The 18,662-nt window shown below is 38.8% G+C and overlaps 1 protein-coding gene across 1 annotated transcript in view; it reads right to left on the bottom strand.

Annotated features, from left to right (window-relative positions):
• LOC134587014 (cytochrome P450 3A9-like) overlaps nucleotides 1-18,460 on the bottom strand; it is a 38,360-nt gene extending 19,900 nt beyond the window's left edge. The window contains exons 1-8 of the mRNA XM_063443057.1: nucleotides 18,218-18,460; nucleotides 17,396-17,489; nucleotides 16,367-16,419; nucleotides 12,882-12,981; nucleotides 12,682-12,795; nucleotides 10,983-11,071; nucleotides 10,106-10,254; nucleotides 7,993-8,120 (exon numbers count right to left, since the gene is read on the bottom strand). Coding sequence (XP_063299127.1) covers nucleotides 7,993-8,120; nucleotides 10,106-10,254; nucleotides 10,983-11,071; nucleotides 12,682-12,795; nucleotides 12,882-12,981; nucleotides 16,367-16,419; nucleotides 17,396-17,489; nucleotides 18,218-18,288 — 798 coding nt within the window. The 5' untranslated portion in view covers nucleotides 18,289-18,460. The remainder of the gene's footprint in view (nucleotides 1-7,992; nucleotides 8,121-10,105; nucleotides 10,255-10,982; nucleotides 11,072-12,681; nucleotides 12,796-12,881; nucleotides 12,982-16,366; nucleotides 16,420-17,395; nucleotides 17,490-18,217) is intronic.
• Nucleotides 18,461-18,662: the final 202 nt, after the last annotated feature.

Raw genomic sequence — 18,662 nt, 5'->3', positions numbered from 1 at the left:
GTCAAAATGTAAAAGTGAACCAAACGCTTTGAAGATTGACAGCTTCTTTGATGAATAGTAGCCATAAAGATAACCAAGATGACGTCAAACGCATCATGAAATTCAATTTACCCATTATACAAAAAGGTAAATGGACCCCCTGACAAGAATTTTCGGTGATGTAATTGCGCCATCTACTGACCAAAATCTAGATGATAGCCTATAGGGAAGACAAGCCCACAGTTCTCTATTGGTCCTATCAACTAGTGATCTATAGAGACTTCTTTTTAAAAAAATAAGGACAAATGAGAGAGAGCAACACTCTTACACTCTCACTCAGACTCTTGGACTCCAACTCTCACCCTCACTCAAACTCCCATCTAACATGGCCAAAGCTGGACACATCTAATTCTTTGTATCATTTTCAACTAACACAACTTCAGAACTCTGAAAACTTTTCTATTTTCATACAATTCTCTCATCATACTTGCATTTAAAATTCCTGGGACATTTCTACAACATAACTGTTAAGTATGCTGGTTTTATTTAATTTAATTAAATTAATGGATTTTACTAAAAGGTAGAATATACTAGGATAAAAGCTGGTGATTCCAAACATTAAGGAGTCATGATTCGTTAATAATATATAGAATTTGTAATTCCATTCCAGCAGGTGGACCAATGAACTCTATATTACTTTTAACTTTAAAAATAGAATATCAGGCAATTATCCAGATATATTAGCTTACGTAATTTAGAAACAGTGAATCTTAATTAGGAAGTTAAAATTCTTCAAATGTAAAATCTGGTTAGAATTATTCTTATTGAATGGACATAGGAATGGTCAATGATATAGTATGTGAGATATTGTAGTTGTAAAATTACAATATAATAGGATATCTTGCATATGAGAATTGTAGCCAGCAGTGAAAGAGTTAATTCAGTGTGATTTGACTTCCAGCTAAAGTTTTTATTGCTTTACGCTGTGCTGCTGTGAGATGCTGTGTTCTGTGTTAAGTTGATTTCAAAGTAAAGTGTCCTGTCGTAAATCTGGTTGAAAAACTATTTAGCTGTCTGTGATTGTGTTAAACCACTGCCATATTGTATACTTATGTTATACCTAAATATTCACTATTATCACACATGTTAAACATTATTATTGTCACAATAAATTATATTTTTATAATTAATTTGTGATTAATGTGTGAAATACAAATCCTCTAATAGAACTTACTCCAGGATCTAACAGAATTAAAATAGTGGGTAATTCTCAGCTTTAAATCATCAATCAGGGAAACAGTGTCAAGATATCAGTTTTGATATGATAAAAATTATTAAATTAATTTTTTATAATTTTTATGAAAATATTTTTAATCACCCCATAAATATCCTCACATAACAAGGGTGATCACTGCAGTTACACTTTCTTTTCTCCCTACTCTGATCTCTGAAAATACTCTTATGTGCAATGCCCACTCTTCTAATTCCCTGATTGGCTGACAGCCAAGTAAACATATTCCTAAAATATATATATACTTTTTAAAAATATTTTTTGCATCACTACTCATCATTTGCTCCTGCCCTATGATGCTGTGCAGGGAAAATTGAATATAGGAACTTGGGAAGGATGCAGAGGAACAAAACTGGATGACTTCCTTTCTTGTCCTCTTCTCCTCCGGCCTCACAGTGCGGCGCCCCATGGTGGATTCCTTACATTAACCCCCTGTGTGCTGACATAAAGTCAGTACTCCTCATATCGATATTAGAATTTTATACAATCTTCAATCAATTATTTTTTTTAAGTCTACACTTTCCATACTATGCAAGCATCCTTTCGAACTGCTGCATGCTAATAAAAGTGTTAAAGCTCACCGAGTGATCTCCCTTCTTACTTTTACACGCAGGCTTTAGCTTTTATTTTGTAATGGACTCAAGTTACAAACTTCTATTTTCCTTTTGTGTACAGTGTGAGAGCTACAGAATGAGAGCCTGGCGCTTAAAATTACCATTATTATACGGTAAGTGATTGTAAAGCTTTGCATTGTTAGCACTCACTTGATTTAGTGGCAATCCACAAACCATTTTTTTTTTCTACTTTTTTGGTGCCACAAGTTAAACTTTGAATCATGAATCAACCGTCCATTATCTGGATTAGTACATCAGAGTTCAGGAATTACGGACACCCGCCAATTAGACAATGTCAGGATTCACACTGTGGCCTCCAGACTGCCAGACAGGGTCGCCCCTTTATTGCCCGAAGAGGGACTTGAACCTGTGTACTCGGCAGTTCTGAACCTGCTCTATTACCTCTGAACCATTTCAGGACTTTGGATAACTCCCGTCTAATCTTGAATTGCCTGCAGCACTAGGGGGCTGGACTTCACCTGGCTCAGACCTGTCAGTTACTCTCCAGCTGAATCTGTTTCCTAATCAACAAGGTATAAGACACTGCCCCTCCCTAAGGGCAGTGTCAGTTCAATGACTCTGGTTAGAGAATTGCTATTCCACGTTCCAGTATTGTCCTGACCTTGGATTGCTACTCGTTTTGTACCCTGACCTCTGGCATACCTTGACCTCGGCTCGCTACTCGTATCTCCTGATTTCTGGCATCCTCTGACCATTGGCTTACCTACGACTATTCTCCTGGATTCCCTTTTCTGTACTGCGACTTCAAGCATTCGCCTGCACAGCCCCCGTGCACAGATTCACAGGCCAGGTGAGTTCTACCTTGACCACCTTGGCCTGTGTCTAATTGCAAGGGTGAGCATTTATCTCTGCATGTTGGACTCCCAGCAAGGTAAGCCTGACAGATTGAACTGACCATTATGGAGTCCACAGAGATAATGCTCACCTCCCTTGCTCAGCAAGTGTCCAGCCTGACCCAGACTGTTTTGGAGCTACAGCAGGAAGTTTTATTTCTTAAAGGCACAGTATGCCCAGTCCCAGAACCGGTTACAGTTATGCACTCAGCTAGCGACCCTGCTGTCTGTAATCCTGAAAAGTTTTCTGGAGATAGATCCAAATACAGGGAGTTTCTTAATTCCTGCAAGTTATTAATTTCTCTAAAACCTCGATCTTATCCCACTGAAAGATCTAAGGTTTGTTCAGTTATCTCCTTCCTAAGAGGTGAACCTATGGCCTGGGCCCACTCCTTTTTGGAAAATGATGATCCCATCTCAGACTCATTGGACGAGTTCTTTGAAGCTATGTCTCTTCTTTATGAAGATCCTAACAAACAGTCTACTGCTGATTTAACCATCAGAACCCTTCAGCAAAAACATAGACCTGTCGAAGATTACATTGCTGAGTTTAAAAGATGGGCAATAGAAACTCAATGGAACGATATAACCCTGCGCAACCAATTTTGAATTGGGTTATCCGAAGGAGTAAAGGATGAACTTTCTAGAACTGAACTTCCTACTACATTAAACGCGCTGATTCAACTATCAATCAGCATTGACCGAAGGCTTAGAGAAAGAAAGGCCGAAAAAGCTCTCTCGGGTTCATCATGGGAAAAACCATCGTTACCAATTGAACCTATGGATAGCAAGACCGCTGTGCCTAAACCAGCACCACGTCCCAGAGGATCACAGATTCCCAGAAACAAAGGGAATCTGTACCAATACCACAAAACCGTGTTGCCTCGTTTTGCTCCTGTTCCTAGGAAGGCCCCAGAGGAATCTTACCTTCCTCTTGACTCAGATGAGCCTATGGAAATAGGATTGGTCCAGCCCAAAGTGACTAGCGAAGAAAGAGACCGGCGGAGAAATCATGGCCTTTGTTTTTACTGTGGTGAAAGGGGGCACTTTATCTCATTCTGCCCAATTCGCCCTCATCGACCAGAAACTGTTCAAGTTGGGGTTATGCATACCCATCCGGCCAACTCTGCACCTCTGCCTGAGAAACACCAAAGTCGCTGTCAGTCTGGTCCACGCTCCGTGACACATAAGAGTACTCAGACCACGGTAGTTAATACAACCTGTGTTTCTTTAGAATCAGCTACCGGTACCCCTGAAAAATCTCTACCTCCTGCTCCAGACACATCTGTACCTCTTCTTGATGAATCTACTATTCAAGAAAGAGCAAGCACCTCCACCACTTCCTACCTACCCAAAGGAGAACCACCTCCAGAGGACTCACCTAAGGAAAAAGTTTCAGATAAAATGGCTCCTGGGACAAAGGTTATTTCCGCCTGCACCAAGCCTCTGAATGGCCCAGACCTCTCTCCATCAGTACCCGACACTGCTAACCCAAAGTCCCCGACTGAGGGTCTCCGCTCTGGAAACTTTGACTACAAGGACTTCTTAAGTGATACAGAGTCCGAAGACGAGGATTACAGTTCCCAAAATGAATCTGTTCACGCCCGGAATGCGTTCTTAAGGGGAGGGTACTGTCAGGATTCACACCGTGACCTCCAGACTGCCAGACGGGGTCGCCCCTTTATTGCCCGAAGAGGGACTTGAACCTGTGTACTCGGCAGTTCTGAACCTGCTCTATTACCTCTGAACCATTTCAGGACTTTGGATAACTCCCGTCTAATCTTGAATTGCCTGCAGCACTAGGGGGCTGGACTTCACCTGGCTCAGACCTGTCAGTTACTCTCCAGCTGAATCTGTTTCCTAATCAACAAGGTATAAGACACTGCCCCTCTCTAAGGGCAGTGTCAGTTCAATGACTCTGGTTAGAGAATTGCTATTCCACGTTCCAGTATTGTCCTGACCTTGGATTGCTACTCGTTTTGTACCCTGACCTCTGGCATACCTTGACTTCGGCTCGCTACTCGTATCTCCTGATTTCTGGCATCCTCTGACCATTGGCTTACCTACGACTATTCTCCTGGATTCCCTTTTCTGTACTGCGACTTCAAGCATTCACCTGCACAGCCCCCGTGCACAGATTCACAGGCCAGGTGAGTTCTACCTTGACCACCTTGGCCTGTGTCTAATTGCAAGGGTGAGCATTTATCTCTGTATGTTGGACTCCCAGCAAGGTAAGCCTGACAGACAAAAAAAAATGGATGAATTGCAATTCATTTGAAATCAAATGTGCAAGTCTACAGTTTTGTGTGTCCTTCTTCTACAAATAGAGACTGGAAACATAAAAGATGCTGCTAGTAACTGGAATGGTGCTGTTTAGGTTCACCCACTTAATTTCTGACTTGGCCCAAAAAGTGATAAAGGAAAGGGCAGCTCCATAACTAAATTATCAGCCTACTATCTTTTGGGGAACTGATGAACTGCTTAATTATGCCTGAAACCTGTATTCCTGCATCCATAGATAAGGATAGCTGAAGGTTTTGTGTAAAAGACATAGTCAGTTCAGTGCTAGAAAACATCCCACATGACGTGGCCCCTCCTCACGAGTCCAATAACACACTTGCTTCTCTGCACCTAAATGTGCTACTGGTCTTGAATAGGTAAACATAACTGATTGATCTAAATATTTATATTGTAATAGAGAGTCTGCTACACTATATTAAGAAAGGGGGGACTGCATCAACTACTACGGCATTGGAATCTTTTTGAGCAACTGTGCTATGGTTTGTTTGGATTCGTACAAAAAAAAAACGTAGCTTCATGGGGTTCCAATAATGTTCTTAAAAAAAAATAAATTAAAAGTTTTATTGGTCATCTAAGAATTTACACAACAGTATGAAAACATCCATTGGGTGACTTTGTCAGATTTCCTTAGAGGTTGCAATAGTTGTCTACATACATTAGTATACATATACCTAAAGGCTCTGCAAGTAGTACAGAATAAAACAGTGAGTTACATAGCATATCTCAGCATATATGTAGGAGTGCGTCTGAAGAAATTTTCAAATCGCAGTGAGGGTTCGTCTATGTCTCTAACCCATATCAGCTAGAATTGTATTAGCTCATCAGATAGGGAGGCTCCGTGTGATAGGTCCGGCATGGAGAATGTAGATATCATGGAGTACTTCCTTAGGACTAGTGGATATATGTTAAGAGTATTGTTGCTCCATCATAGTGAATACATGCAGTTTAAGGACTATATGACCAACCCTCATCAAAACTGTACAATTGTAATGTAGGATGGTTCCTGTGAGCCCTAATTATGCGAACTCAGAGGATGACGTAACTAACGTTTGGGATTAAAGACATTTCTAACATATTAAACTCAGAAACTAGCCCAAAAAGTGCCCGGTGCTGCCAGGAGGGTGAAGGTTCGTCAAGAATATACATAGTTACATAGCTAAAAGGAGACTTGTGTCCATCAAGTTCAGCCTTCCTCATTTGTTTTTTTTGCTGTTGATCCAAAAGAAGGCAAAAAAGTTTGAAGCACTTCCAATTTTGCAACAAACTAGGAAAAAAATTCCTTCTTGACCCCAGAATGGCAGTCAGATTTAGTCTTGGATCAAGCAGCTATTACCCTACATTGAAAAAATATATCCTTGAATATTCTGTTTTTGCAAGTATGCATCTAATTGCTGTTTGAACATCTATATGGACTCTGATAAAAGCACTTAACATACCTTATAGCTTACAAATAAAAGGTGCATTGGGAAACCTTATGCTTTCTCCAACTGCTATGATTGAGTGAGTAGTTCCGTCTATAATAGTTTGTTAGTAAGTATGTATATCTCCCGGGTTGCTTCTCCGTGGCCTATGCCACTTCTCATCAGCGAGACTAGAGGACTGCGGGTAGTCATGGAAAGGAAATTACATGTGATCTAGAATTCTCATACTCTTTCAGTACATGAAATCTAGTCTAGCCACATAGAATTCATTGCAGTAAGGGAATCAAGGAGGATACTAAGGAAAAACTTAATTTTCTTACTGCTTCATAAATGTTATATACCACAGGACATGTACTGGTTTTCTTTTCCCAAATTTGTGTATTTTTAGTTTTATGGTATGGACCAAAAGGTCAAATGGCTTACAGATATGGCATGTTATCATATGCCAAGGGTGGGTTCTTATATCTCCCCATCTTAAAAATTTACCAACTGCCACTTCCCAGTGCTCCCAATACATCCTTTATCATGGATCCTCTGATGAAGTGATCGTCGATCATAAAACGCGTTAGGCGGCATCTTCACATCGGTTCTCGAGAATCAGCATACTGGAACACATCCAGAGCCGCAGTAGAACACACGCAGCCGATAACGAGTGTTGTGGCAGCACGAGGAGGTCCGGACGCACTCCTACCCAGCCGGCAAGAGAGTGACCCCAACATCTTTGGACCCCCTGGTCTGTAAACCTGATATCTATTTGCTTGCACATCTGAGACCTTTGCAATATATTAGTCTTTTATATATATATATATGTGTGTTTTGTTGACAGTTACATTTGTACTAATAAATATTTTAATTGGTACACTGTCTCCTGCACTATATAATTGACATAAGGATTTTAACCCCTTGTGGGAAAAGACAAAATGTCTTCTTTACTACAGTCTGATTTTATAATATGATTATTACATGTACTGGTTCCTCACTTTACAAGTTATAGAACCTTTACTAGACTAACATCCAGCAGTTTTGGATCCTACCTACCTTTCATCGTGGTGGGTAAGGACCTGACTAGCTGATACATTTATATCAAGGACTTGTTTGAATACATTTGTATTATTTTTATTTACAACCTGTATTTCCATTTCCTCTGAATCCTCTCTACTCTATTGATCTTTGTCATTTTTTTTAACCCAGGGTGGTGGTTATTTCAGACAGTGATACAGTGGTTATGGTAGTTTTATTTAGTCTCTAATTGTAACTTAACCCCTTAAGGACCAAACTTCTGGAATAAAAGGGAATCATGACATGTCACACATGTCATGTGTCCTTAAGGGGTTAAGAAGGCTTCTCTACCATTTTTTTTTTTTTGTGTTTATCCATCATAAAGTTATTTCATTTATCCTTTATCATGGGGTTCTCAGTAGTTTAGAATGTTCAGAATCTCTTAACTGCTGCTTGGAAACTGACTAGCATATTCAAAGACAGACAGTTTCATACTATTTCCAGCTTTCTATCTGGTATAAGATTAATCTCACCGAGTGATCTCCTTTCTCACGCTTTTCTTTGAAGCTGGTGACTGCATTCATGAAAAAGTGCACAAAGTCTTTGGGAAAGAAGTTCACATTCAGCTTCTGAAGAATAGGTATCAGAAATGGGAAAAGCACTGAAAATGAAGCATAAGACGTGTTAGAAGAACACAAAACAATCTCTAGAGACAGAAAAAGAGAGGGTTTATCTCTGTTTGTGCAGCAAAGGAAAGTTATTGAAGTGGGGACCCTTTTTGAAAATTAAAAAAAATTTTTTTATAGTTTTAACTATTTATTTTTTTATAATAGAGATTGACAACTGGTTCTCACTATTACAAGCATGAAGTCACCCTTTAACTCAATTAATTCTAGTACTTAGTTGTGATAATTCAAAAATGAATCCCTGAGTATTTTTCCACTTTTTCATCTGAAACAAATGAATGTCTTACTTGGTGCATAAACCTATGAGAGAAAAATGTAATAACTGTGGACTTTTAATCATTAGAATAATGCCCCTGGATCGCGCTCATGCCAGGACCTCGTGTGTGTCCCGCAGATTTTTTTTAAAGGGACACTATAGTCACCAGAACAACTACAGCTTATTGTAGTTGTTCCGGTGAGTATAGTAAGTTCCTGTAGGCTTTTTACTGCAAACAATGTCTTTTCAGAGAAAAGGCAGTGTTTACATTGAAGCCTATGGACACCACCACTGGTCACTCCTCAGATATCTAAGAGCCGTGCTTCCTGGGGCAGTGTTGCAAAGTGTGCAGCACTGACATTTAGTGTCCCCACCCTCTGCATGGAGACACTGAAGTTTCCTCATTGAGATGCATTGATTAAATGCATCTCTATGCGGAGTTGCTGATTGGCCAGGGTGGTGTTTGGCTCTGCCCCCCCCCCCCCCCCCCCGGCTCCTTGGCAATCTCAGCCAATCCAATATTCCTGGCATAGGTGCAGTCTCTGCATGACACCAGAAAAATAGATGTCATAAGTGTTAAAATACTGTAAAAGTACAGTACCATAAATTTATAGTAAAAAAATGTCATGTTAACCTTTTCTGTGCTGCAGTGGAGAGCAGGGCGATACACGACAGCTCTGGCGTATGGCACTAAAAGTGAAGTAAATAAGAAAATGACTATGGGTCTGTGAGATCCTGCTTGTAATAGTGAGAACCAATTGTCAATCTCTATTATAAAAAAATAAATAGTTAAAACTATAAATATTTTTATTTTTTATTTTTAAAAGGATCCTCAGTACAAATAAAGTAGGGGAAGGGTCCCTGTCACGAACCGGAGGGGATCCTCAGCAAAATATAGGTCAACAACCTACCAAAGATAAAGCAGTAGTAATAAACAGGTGTTTTACTGGACCTTAGAATGGCTGGGGTTAACGCTTAGATAGAATTTGTAAGTATCAGCACTAAGAAAGTCAAAATAACAAAAAGGCCAGGGTAAGACAAAACTTTGGTTTCTGTTCCCTTAGACAACCAACACTTATTAGAGCTTTGTTTGTTTGTTTTTTGGTTTGTGCACACCCCAGGGATTCACTAGGCTAGGTTTGTGTGGGCAGGGAGATAGATCATCATTTTTGGTATGTCAAAATTAACTTAAACCAAAACAGGTTCACTTTAAATTATAACATACCATTAACGGTACACCTTTAAAAGAACACTATAGCGTTAGGATAATAACCTCTCCCCAGCGGTGTGAAGCAAAAGGGTAGTTTTATTTACCTTTTCTCCATCACCACATCTCTCTTCACGGCTGCCCTGCCTTCATGGCTAAGATTAGCAATTCTAATGATCTCAGGCAATCTAATGCTTCCTCATATGGAGGCACTGGGAGGCTAGGGCATATTGCTGCCCTGCACCAGTCAAATGGTGCTCTAGCACAGCCAGTAGAGTTGTATAACCTTGCAATGGAAACATTACAGTTTCTACTAAACTGCAATGTTTTACATTGCCAAATTAAAATGACAAGACCACTGCACCCAGACCACCTTATTGAGATGAAGTGGCCTGGATGCCTTTAGTGGTCATTTAATAAGAAATTTGGCCTGGAACAAAATGTATACACTGGTCATAAATAAGCAAAATATGAGAATTTAATAAAAAATACTTTACCAGTAAGGATGAGTATTGGACTGAAAAGGCCCACTTTTATAACCTTCTTGATATGCATTACAAATGGATCATTAGGCTTGTTTAGGGAGTCGATATGGACACTGAATGAAGTGCTGGTGACAACATCCATGCTATAAGCGCCTGTAACACTAAAACATAATACAATTATATAATCACAGTATGTGTAACTTTGTAAATTTGATAGATCATGCAATTTCCTGTCTGGCTTAGAAATACTGACTTATTTATAATGAGTCATAAAACAGTGACTTTAGGAATATGTAGCTAAAAATTAAACAAAACAGGAAATTATGTTATTAAATTCATAGGACACAATTACTTTATTTGTGACTTTACAGTAAGAAACTTTAAGCCAAAAAAGCAAGTTGGAAAAACAAAAAAAAGAACACAGAAACTGACATTATTAACTGTTACTGTAACTACTGACGTTATTAAGTAAAGTGAGATTTGAAAGTAAATGTCAAATTTAAGGCCAGAGTAGACCAACTTAATGCATAGCTGTTTTGCACCCAGACCACTTCATTATCATTATTTTTTATAAAGCAGATGGTCTTAGAGAAAGTTTCCATTGTCTCCCATTTAATGATCTAAGCTAAAGAGGCAGGGCATGGATGTCAGTGAATCTTACCTTTCAAACGTTTATGTGGCTAGGGTGTGGGGATGACAACATTAAATAGGTAATTAAAAACTATAGAGTTAGGAATTCAAACATTTATTCCTAATGTTATAGTGTTCCTTTACATTTTGGCACTACACTGACTTGAGTTCTGTGCGAAATGTATTTGCTACAGACATCATTTGCTACAGACTGTCTACATGAGTACAAATAAATATGTATATCTGAGAAGACACTTACTCCTTTATGACACATGGTTCGTTTTTATCTACATACACCTGCAGATTCTTCACCAGAACATTTGAGTATTCTTTCATAATATGAAACATCTGAAAGAGAAGAGGAAACCTAGTTAGAAATTGGTGGATTTTGTTACAAGATTAGCACTTAATCACCCAAATCCATATTATTTATTTTTATAAAATATTTTACCAGGAAAGATACATTGAGATTTCTCTCGTTTTCAAGTATGTCCTGGTTCCCCAAATCATTGCATTGTTACAGTTAGTGTACAATAAAAAACAAAAACAATATTAATATACAATATATAAAAAATTTAACATAGAACAGGTAGGAAATATATAAATCAACCATGACAGGTGCATTCTGTTTTGAGGTATGTAGAGAGGGATCTCTTAAAGGACTTTAAGCTGAGGGAAGATTTTTATTTGTGCGGGAGGTCGTTCCACAAATGCGGTGCTCTGTAGGAGAAGGAGGATCGGGCTGCTTTCTTTTATCATATCAGTTTAAGCAATACTAATTTTATAAAATAAGTTTATCACAACAGTATTTTTTCCACTCTAACACTCAGGAATCAGTAACAAGTCAGATTTACAGATTTGCTTACACATACCACCATTTGGTGTATTTAGAATATAATAACAGACCTATTACTGGTCCTCCATAACTGGAATTGAGTCCCACTTGTTTACACAAAGCACATATTTCAGCACCACTCTAGTTAGAATTGTGATGCCTGGAAACATCTTTAGAAAATGAGAGTTCATAAACATAATATAATATACTGCTGCTGTTTCTATTATTATTTTTTATAGCAATAACATATTCTACAGCACGGTACAATCAATGAATAACATGTTACTACAGCGACAGAAAATTGTCATGATATAAATATTATTACAACATATATTATATCTCTTCGAACACAGGGAGGTTTGATGGTAAACCCCCCACCATGTACTCTTTTTAGCAAGCCATCTCTGACATCAGCGTTCCCCTCCAACTAGGAGTGACGTGAGCAGAGGAGAATCGGGATGAAAGACTACTTGAAACATCACTGAAATACAGGTCGACACTACCCTCGAGATGCCAATGAAGGGGTTAATCACAACTTTACAATGGACAGTCTCCACACCAAGGGGTAGACCTCAGAACATATAATTGATAGTGCAGTAATATCGGTCAGGTACTCACTCTGACTCCAGTACATAAGAATAGTTGATCCTCAAAGTAAATAGCACAAAAAAATTATCGACAGGATCTGTTCATAAAATGCAACACATTTTTAACCCCCCTTAGGCGGAAGGTAAAAATAGATTTAAAAAACGTCTACAAATTTCGTGTTAACGACTTTATCAATACCTGATAATGATGTTACCACAAAAAGCCTAGACATTTTTATGGATACAGTCCCTTTTTTATTTTTAAAAGAGAACTTGGTCTCAGCAATGGAACCAATGTGAATACTAACAATTTTCACCCCCCCCCCCCCATTTTGGGGGGGAGGAACCAAGTTGGGAAAGGTCACTCTGACCAACAACAGTATTTTTCTTGAAACACTATTATTTGTTTGAAGTAATCCTTTAAGTTAAGGTATTAAGTTTAATCTGTAGAACTGCTGCTTGGCCTCAGAAAATGGCATCACGTAATTCCGCAGGGAAGAGATGGAGTGTAGCATAACAAAGTTTGTTCTGTTCACCTCTTTGAGTCTCCCACTAGTGAATGTGGGGGAGAGAACATGGCGGATCCTCTTCCACTGCTCATCTTCAGCAATAGTGAGAGCTGACTCCATAGGCCCATTTAGACCAAAGTTCTGCAGAAGGAGCAGATAAAACAGGATTAAGATAACCTCTGAATAACAGTCAATGTTCCATTGTGTGAGTATGATTGTCAGCTCACCCGTCTGTTGGTGAAGTTAGTGTAACACTCTTTCACTAAAATAGCTTTAATTATAACAGGATCCATAATAGCAAGTACTGGCTGTCTGCCATCATAAAGCCTGAAACAGATAACGTAAGACAATGTAAGGAGTTAGCATTTTACATATATTAATTCAATTCAACTGTATTATATATATATATTTCATTGAATTTAACACTGCATCATAACTAAAAAATACTGTAAACAAAGACACTTTAAAAACAACCTAGTATAGTGTAGTGTAATAAATGTGTTATGATGCAACATTCAGTGGAGGTGCCTCTGGTCTTGCCAGGAAGAGTCTCCAGAGGCAGATTTCTAAAAAAAACTACAATGTTTTACATTCCAGGGTTAAAATGACAGTAGCACTGAACCAAGCCCACTACATTGACCCACAGAGCACAGAAAATGATCAGGCAGTGTGAGGAATATGTACATATTTTTCAATAGACACAGTGTACTAAATTAAATGTTTTACCTAAGGCCAGGTGACAAGCTGCTGCCTCTGGTGTTTTAAGATGTTGTGTGGGAGTCACAGGTAGTTATTTACCTTACTAAAAAGGGAATTTTAGACCAAAACAACAGTTGTAAAATTTCCAAATAAGCTATTTTCTTTTTTCCTTATTTACAGAATAAACTCCATATTGCATAATTATATTTGCTCATTTAAACGATCTAGTGTACCTCATGTCATAAGTTCATTTGAGCAGGGCCCTCTGCACATTCTATTCATGTGCATTCAACTTGTCTGTGACTTGCACAGCCTTCCATAAACACTTCCTGTAAAGAGAGCCCTATTTAGACTTTCTTTATTGCAAGTTCTGTTTAATTAAGATTTTCTTATCCCCTGTTATGTTAATAGCCTGCTAGACCCTGCAATAGCCTCCTGTATGTGATTAAAGTTCAATTTAGAGATTGAGATACAATTATTTAAGGTAAATTACATCTGTTTGAAAGTGGAACCAGTTTTTTTTTTCATGCAGGCTCTGTCAATCATAGCCAGGGGAGGTGTGGCTAGGGCTGCATAAACAGAAACAAAGTGATTGAACTCCTAAATGACAGTGAATTGAGCAGTGAAATTGCAGGGGAATAATCTATACACTAAAACTGCTTTATTTAGCTAAAGTAATTTAGGTGACTATAGTGTTCCTTTAATCTTATTTGGTTGGGGCACTCTGTTTATAAATTGCCTTGGTGGTGACAGCTTTTATGGGTGTGGGTAGTGTTAAGTGGGATTTTTTGTAATCATTATTTCCGGTCTAGTGGAAACAAAATGTGATTTTAACCCTTTCACCAACTGAAGCAAGTCACATAACTCAGGGCTCGACAAATCCCAGGCGCCATGGTGCCTAAGAATTTGGCCTTGGCACCTGGGATATGTGAGTCCGGCATGCGGGAGTCCAGCTGGGGAATTATGGAGCCATGCAGCAAGCTGAGTGTACGTGGAGGCGTGCGGCTACCTGTGCGAATAGTAGGCGGGCAGCAAGGGAGCTGTGATGTCCCTGCTCTGCTCCCCGGCCCTCACGCGCCGCTTAGTGAGACTGGGGCTGGAATATGACCTCATATTACGGCCCCGGTCTCACTAAACGGCGCAAAGGAGATGAGCAGAGACATCACAGTTCCCTCGCCGCCCGCCTACTATTCGCACAGGTAGTCACCGGTCACCTACTGGATCTCACAGGCATTGTCTGTCTGTCATAGTGTGAGTATATGGGTCTGTCATAGTGTGAGTGCTTGGGTTGCTCTGTCATAGTGTGTGTGTGTGTGTGTGTGTCTGTCTGTGTTGTGTTATGGTGTGTGTGTGTGTGTGTGTGTGTGTCTGTCTGTCATGGTATATGTGTGTTCTTTTCTTTCTCACTTACTACACAGGGCACTCTGTCACCATGCGCAGGGACCAACATTCTAAGTATGGTCCTGCACATTAGCACATTTTAACTTTGTCCTTTTTTTCTTCCTCCAGTTTTTGGTCTTTTCATATTAGTGGGACAATGTACACACTTATACCTGTTGTTTTTTTCCATTTAGGCATTACAGACAGCCACTATAGGTCCGTTAGACAGTGATGTCACAGTTCTCACTGCTTATTATTTTGTTGGTTTTGATTGTATAGCAGTGAACTGGATAGCTTGTATTTATTGGGTTATCTATATTGTGAACATTCTTCCCTTTTACAGCTATATCTGTGGCTTGTCTACCTTATAATCCTTAACAGGTTATTTCCACCCCGCTTTTTTGTACGGATAACTTTGCAGCATTTTGACCTATTAGGCAGTAATTTCTCCTTATAGATTGCTTCCAGACTGCCTAGGTCCCTAATTTACCCATGCTGGACATATTCTCCTAAGACCAGGCTTGCAGTCTAAGATATTTATAATTTTACTTTTCAGACATTGACCGCACATATATGATTAAAGTCAGGAGTCTGAACCAGTTTAGACATTTATAGCAAGCTAGGGAGGCACAGCCATTTGGCTGTGGAGATAAATTGATTGTTTCTAACCCTTTATTGATGAATATGATCACATATTGATATTTCTTACTTATTATACTCAATATTATTTGATTAGATTTCCAGTTAGTACCCACACACCTGGACTAGCTCCACAGTGGTGTGGATACTTTTTGTTACTTTAGCAATAGGGGTTAAGCCCCAAATGACACCCCTGGAGTGTCAATAAAGGTGTATAGTCTACGGAGTGTTTGGATTAGTCCTATTCGTAGACTTATATTTTTTTATTTTGAGTATATGTGTGTCTGTCATGATGGGTGGGTGTGTCTGTCATGGTGATGTGTGTGTCTAGGTTACCAGACCCCATCCCTTTGCAGGGGAATGGTGTTTTTACTCACCTTATTTTCCAATGCCGAGCTGGTCTCCCCTCGACGGGCTCTGGCTCTATGGCTCAGATCATCAAGCTTGATGATTTCAGCCAATCCAATGTTTTTTCCATAGAATTGGCTGCAAAACACTGCACCAATCAGCCTCTCCTCATAGAGATGCATTGAATCAATGCATCTCTATGGGGAACATTCAGCGCCTCCATGCAGAGCGTGGAGACGCTGAATGTAGGAAAACACCTGAATGTAGAAAAAAACAGGAAACCCCTCTAGTGACCATCTGAGTGACGGTGACTAGAGGTGTCACTAGGAAGCAATGTAAACACTGCCATTGTTCTGAAAGCCTGCAGGGACAGGCTATAGACACCAGAACCACTCTATTAAGCTGTAGTGGTCCTGGTGACTATCATGTCCCTTTAAAAAAAAATTGTTGTCATTGAATAGAAAGCTATGTAAGTAAAAAAAAAAATCTGGCTCCTAACTTTTTTTAGCTGGCTCCTAGAATCAAAGCAAATTTGTCAAGCCCTGATGTAACTTTTTGGAATCACAGTGTCCATGATAATTTATGTTTCATTTTCTTGTTTTTATCAAAACACTAGGCCATATATCCAAGAATCACTGCCACATACCCCCATAACTTTCCATATTTCTTAAAGCATTCCATGTCAAACTGCAGCACCCCCTGCGAACAGAAATACAATCTCATAAGACACGCAATTATTCCGCATGTAAAAAACAAGACACATCATAATGTCATTGAGTAATTGTGGAGATCTTTCTAAACTATGAAACTTACTGTCTGAATTCCCCTGAGTATAGTGTACTCAAAAACTTGTATAAAGTATCCAAAAAGTTAACTGGCGTTTCTGATTTCTTCCCACATGTTTGAGAGCATTTGTGAGGAAGTAATTAAATGGAGAATATGTTAATCCTATAAAAAATAGGATATGTGTTTATTCTCAATAGTGAATCAAAGAAGTTTAAAAAAAAAAAAAAATGTAAGTCGTGCACCCATGCCCATATTGTTTATATATAATGAAAAAAGCTAAATATTATAGTTTCTGGAAATTGTGCCCAAAACCTATAATAAACATTATTGCCTAATACCTCCACTACATGAGATTTGTATCACATGATTTCAGAGGTTACTATGACAGCCATGCTATGTAGATAATATGCCTATGCTTCCTGATGTAACTTTGTCATGTTCAGGTATAAGCAGGGATAAGAGTTATTGAAAGGTATGAGGTCATAAAATTGTAACTATGGCCTTGAAAAATATTGGATAAGCTTTCCAAATGACTTCAAATTTTTGGATAAACTTTTTAAATGATCTAGTATTATGAAATATATTGTAATGTTCTGATTTTTTTTAGATATAATATATTTTGAAAAAAAAAACATTAAAAATGTTTTTAAAAATATTAAATCATTTGGAAACCTTATGTCACAATATTTAATAAAGGCCTAAGTGGGTTTACCTTATTAATCTTGGTTGATTGGTTTTAAGAAAAACACTTCCATCGGTCATAAGCACTACCTACTTAAGTACACATTGATTAAAAATTTAATGTATTTATAACCGCAAATATACTTTGATTGTGCACTTATCAAACAGAGCATTTAGTGCACACAATCGCAAAGAAACAAGGACTCACTTTTCTATATTCCAGAAATGTTCCTATAAACGGTAATGGTGTGGGTCCTGGAATCCCCAACTTCTTAAAGAATCGATAAGGATACAGTCCATATCTGAGGAGGTAGTTACCATTTAGTATAGGAAAATACACAAAGTTTAACTCAGCACTCACATTCAGAGTTGACATTTATTTCAAAATTAGCACCCTTTAGGTTTGTAAAGAAACATTAACCTTTGTGTATAACTAGAAAGCATCTCACACAAACCTCTCCTTTATACATGGGATACAATGAATGACTGGGCTTATAAGGTAAAGGTAGCCTAGCACCACCACATATAAAAAGCACATGTTAAAAATTCATGATTTTATTTAATAATGCTATTCGTGTACCATAAAGCCATGAAAATTGCAGGGAAATACACGTTTTCGTGACCTTTAGGTTTTACATACTAGACAACATACAGGTAGCTACCAAGTTTTTGTATTACAACTCTCATACTTCTCAGCCAGACCAATGCTGACTGAGATCATGTGAAAAGTAATTAAGTATTTGGTAAGCTAGGTGAGTGCAGGAGATCCTTACAGTTTGTTAGGTCCAGGAATAGTAAAACGCACCCAACACAACAATACTTGAAATACGTATGCAATATGACACCAGGGAACATTAGACGACTGAATAGACATCTCACCATTGCACCTTTCATTTAAAAAGCACTTGTCCTAAAACTTCTACCAAGGACAAAGAGAAGCATCCCACTCCTGTTACACCATATTACAGGTGTATGAACCCCGTAGGGAGGGGACAGGTTTTGTTGTATTGCCTGCATATTGCATACTCACACTAATAGAAGAACCCAGAATGCAGCCAGAAGGAACCACGTCCATGGGGATAAGTTTGGGATGAAATCCATGGCTCCCTCTCACAAGTTTCGCCCTAAACAGGGCAGTGTGCCTGTGTGTCTGTCAATGTATCTGTGTCTTTGTGTGTCTGTGTTATAGTGTTATCGAAGCTAGTTCCTTCTCTCCCTGAGTTACAATCCCCCTTCCAGACAGTCCTTGCGTTCCGCCCATCGAACCTATTATTGCCAAACACACCAGTCACGTGATGCCTTGGGCGGCTCAGTATGTTCACTGTAACTGTAACGTTTACATTCAATGCACGCGGTGACGTCATGCAGCCGAACTGGACTGACAGCCCCCACTTGGTACACAACTGATAACAATTATGAAGTTATTGTATATGTGAGTACAAATAAGGACCTTAGTGGTGCATAGGAAATGTATG

Source organism: Pelobates fuscus, chromosome 2 (assembly GCF_036172605.1).
Source record: "Pelobates fuscus isolate aPelFus1 chromosome 2, aPelFus1.pri, whole genome shotgun sequence".
Lineage (NCBI taxonomy): Eukaryota > Metazoa > Chordata > Amphibia > Anura > Pelobatidae > Pelobates > Pelobates fuscus.
The sequence above is the reverse complement of the archived record's forward strand: the minus strand, read 5'-3'. Positions and strand labels throughout refer to the sequence as shown.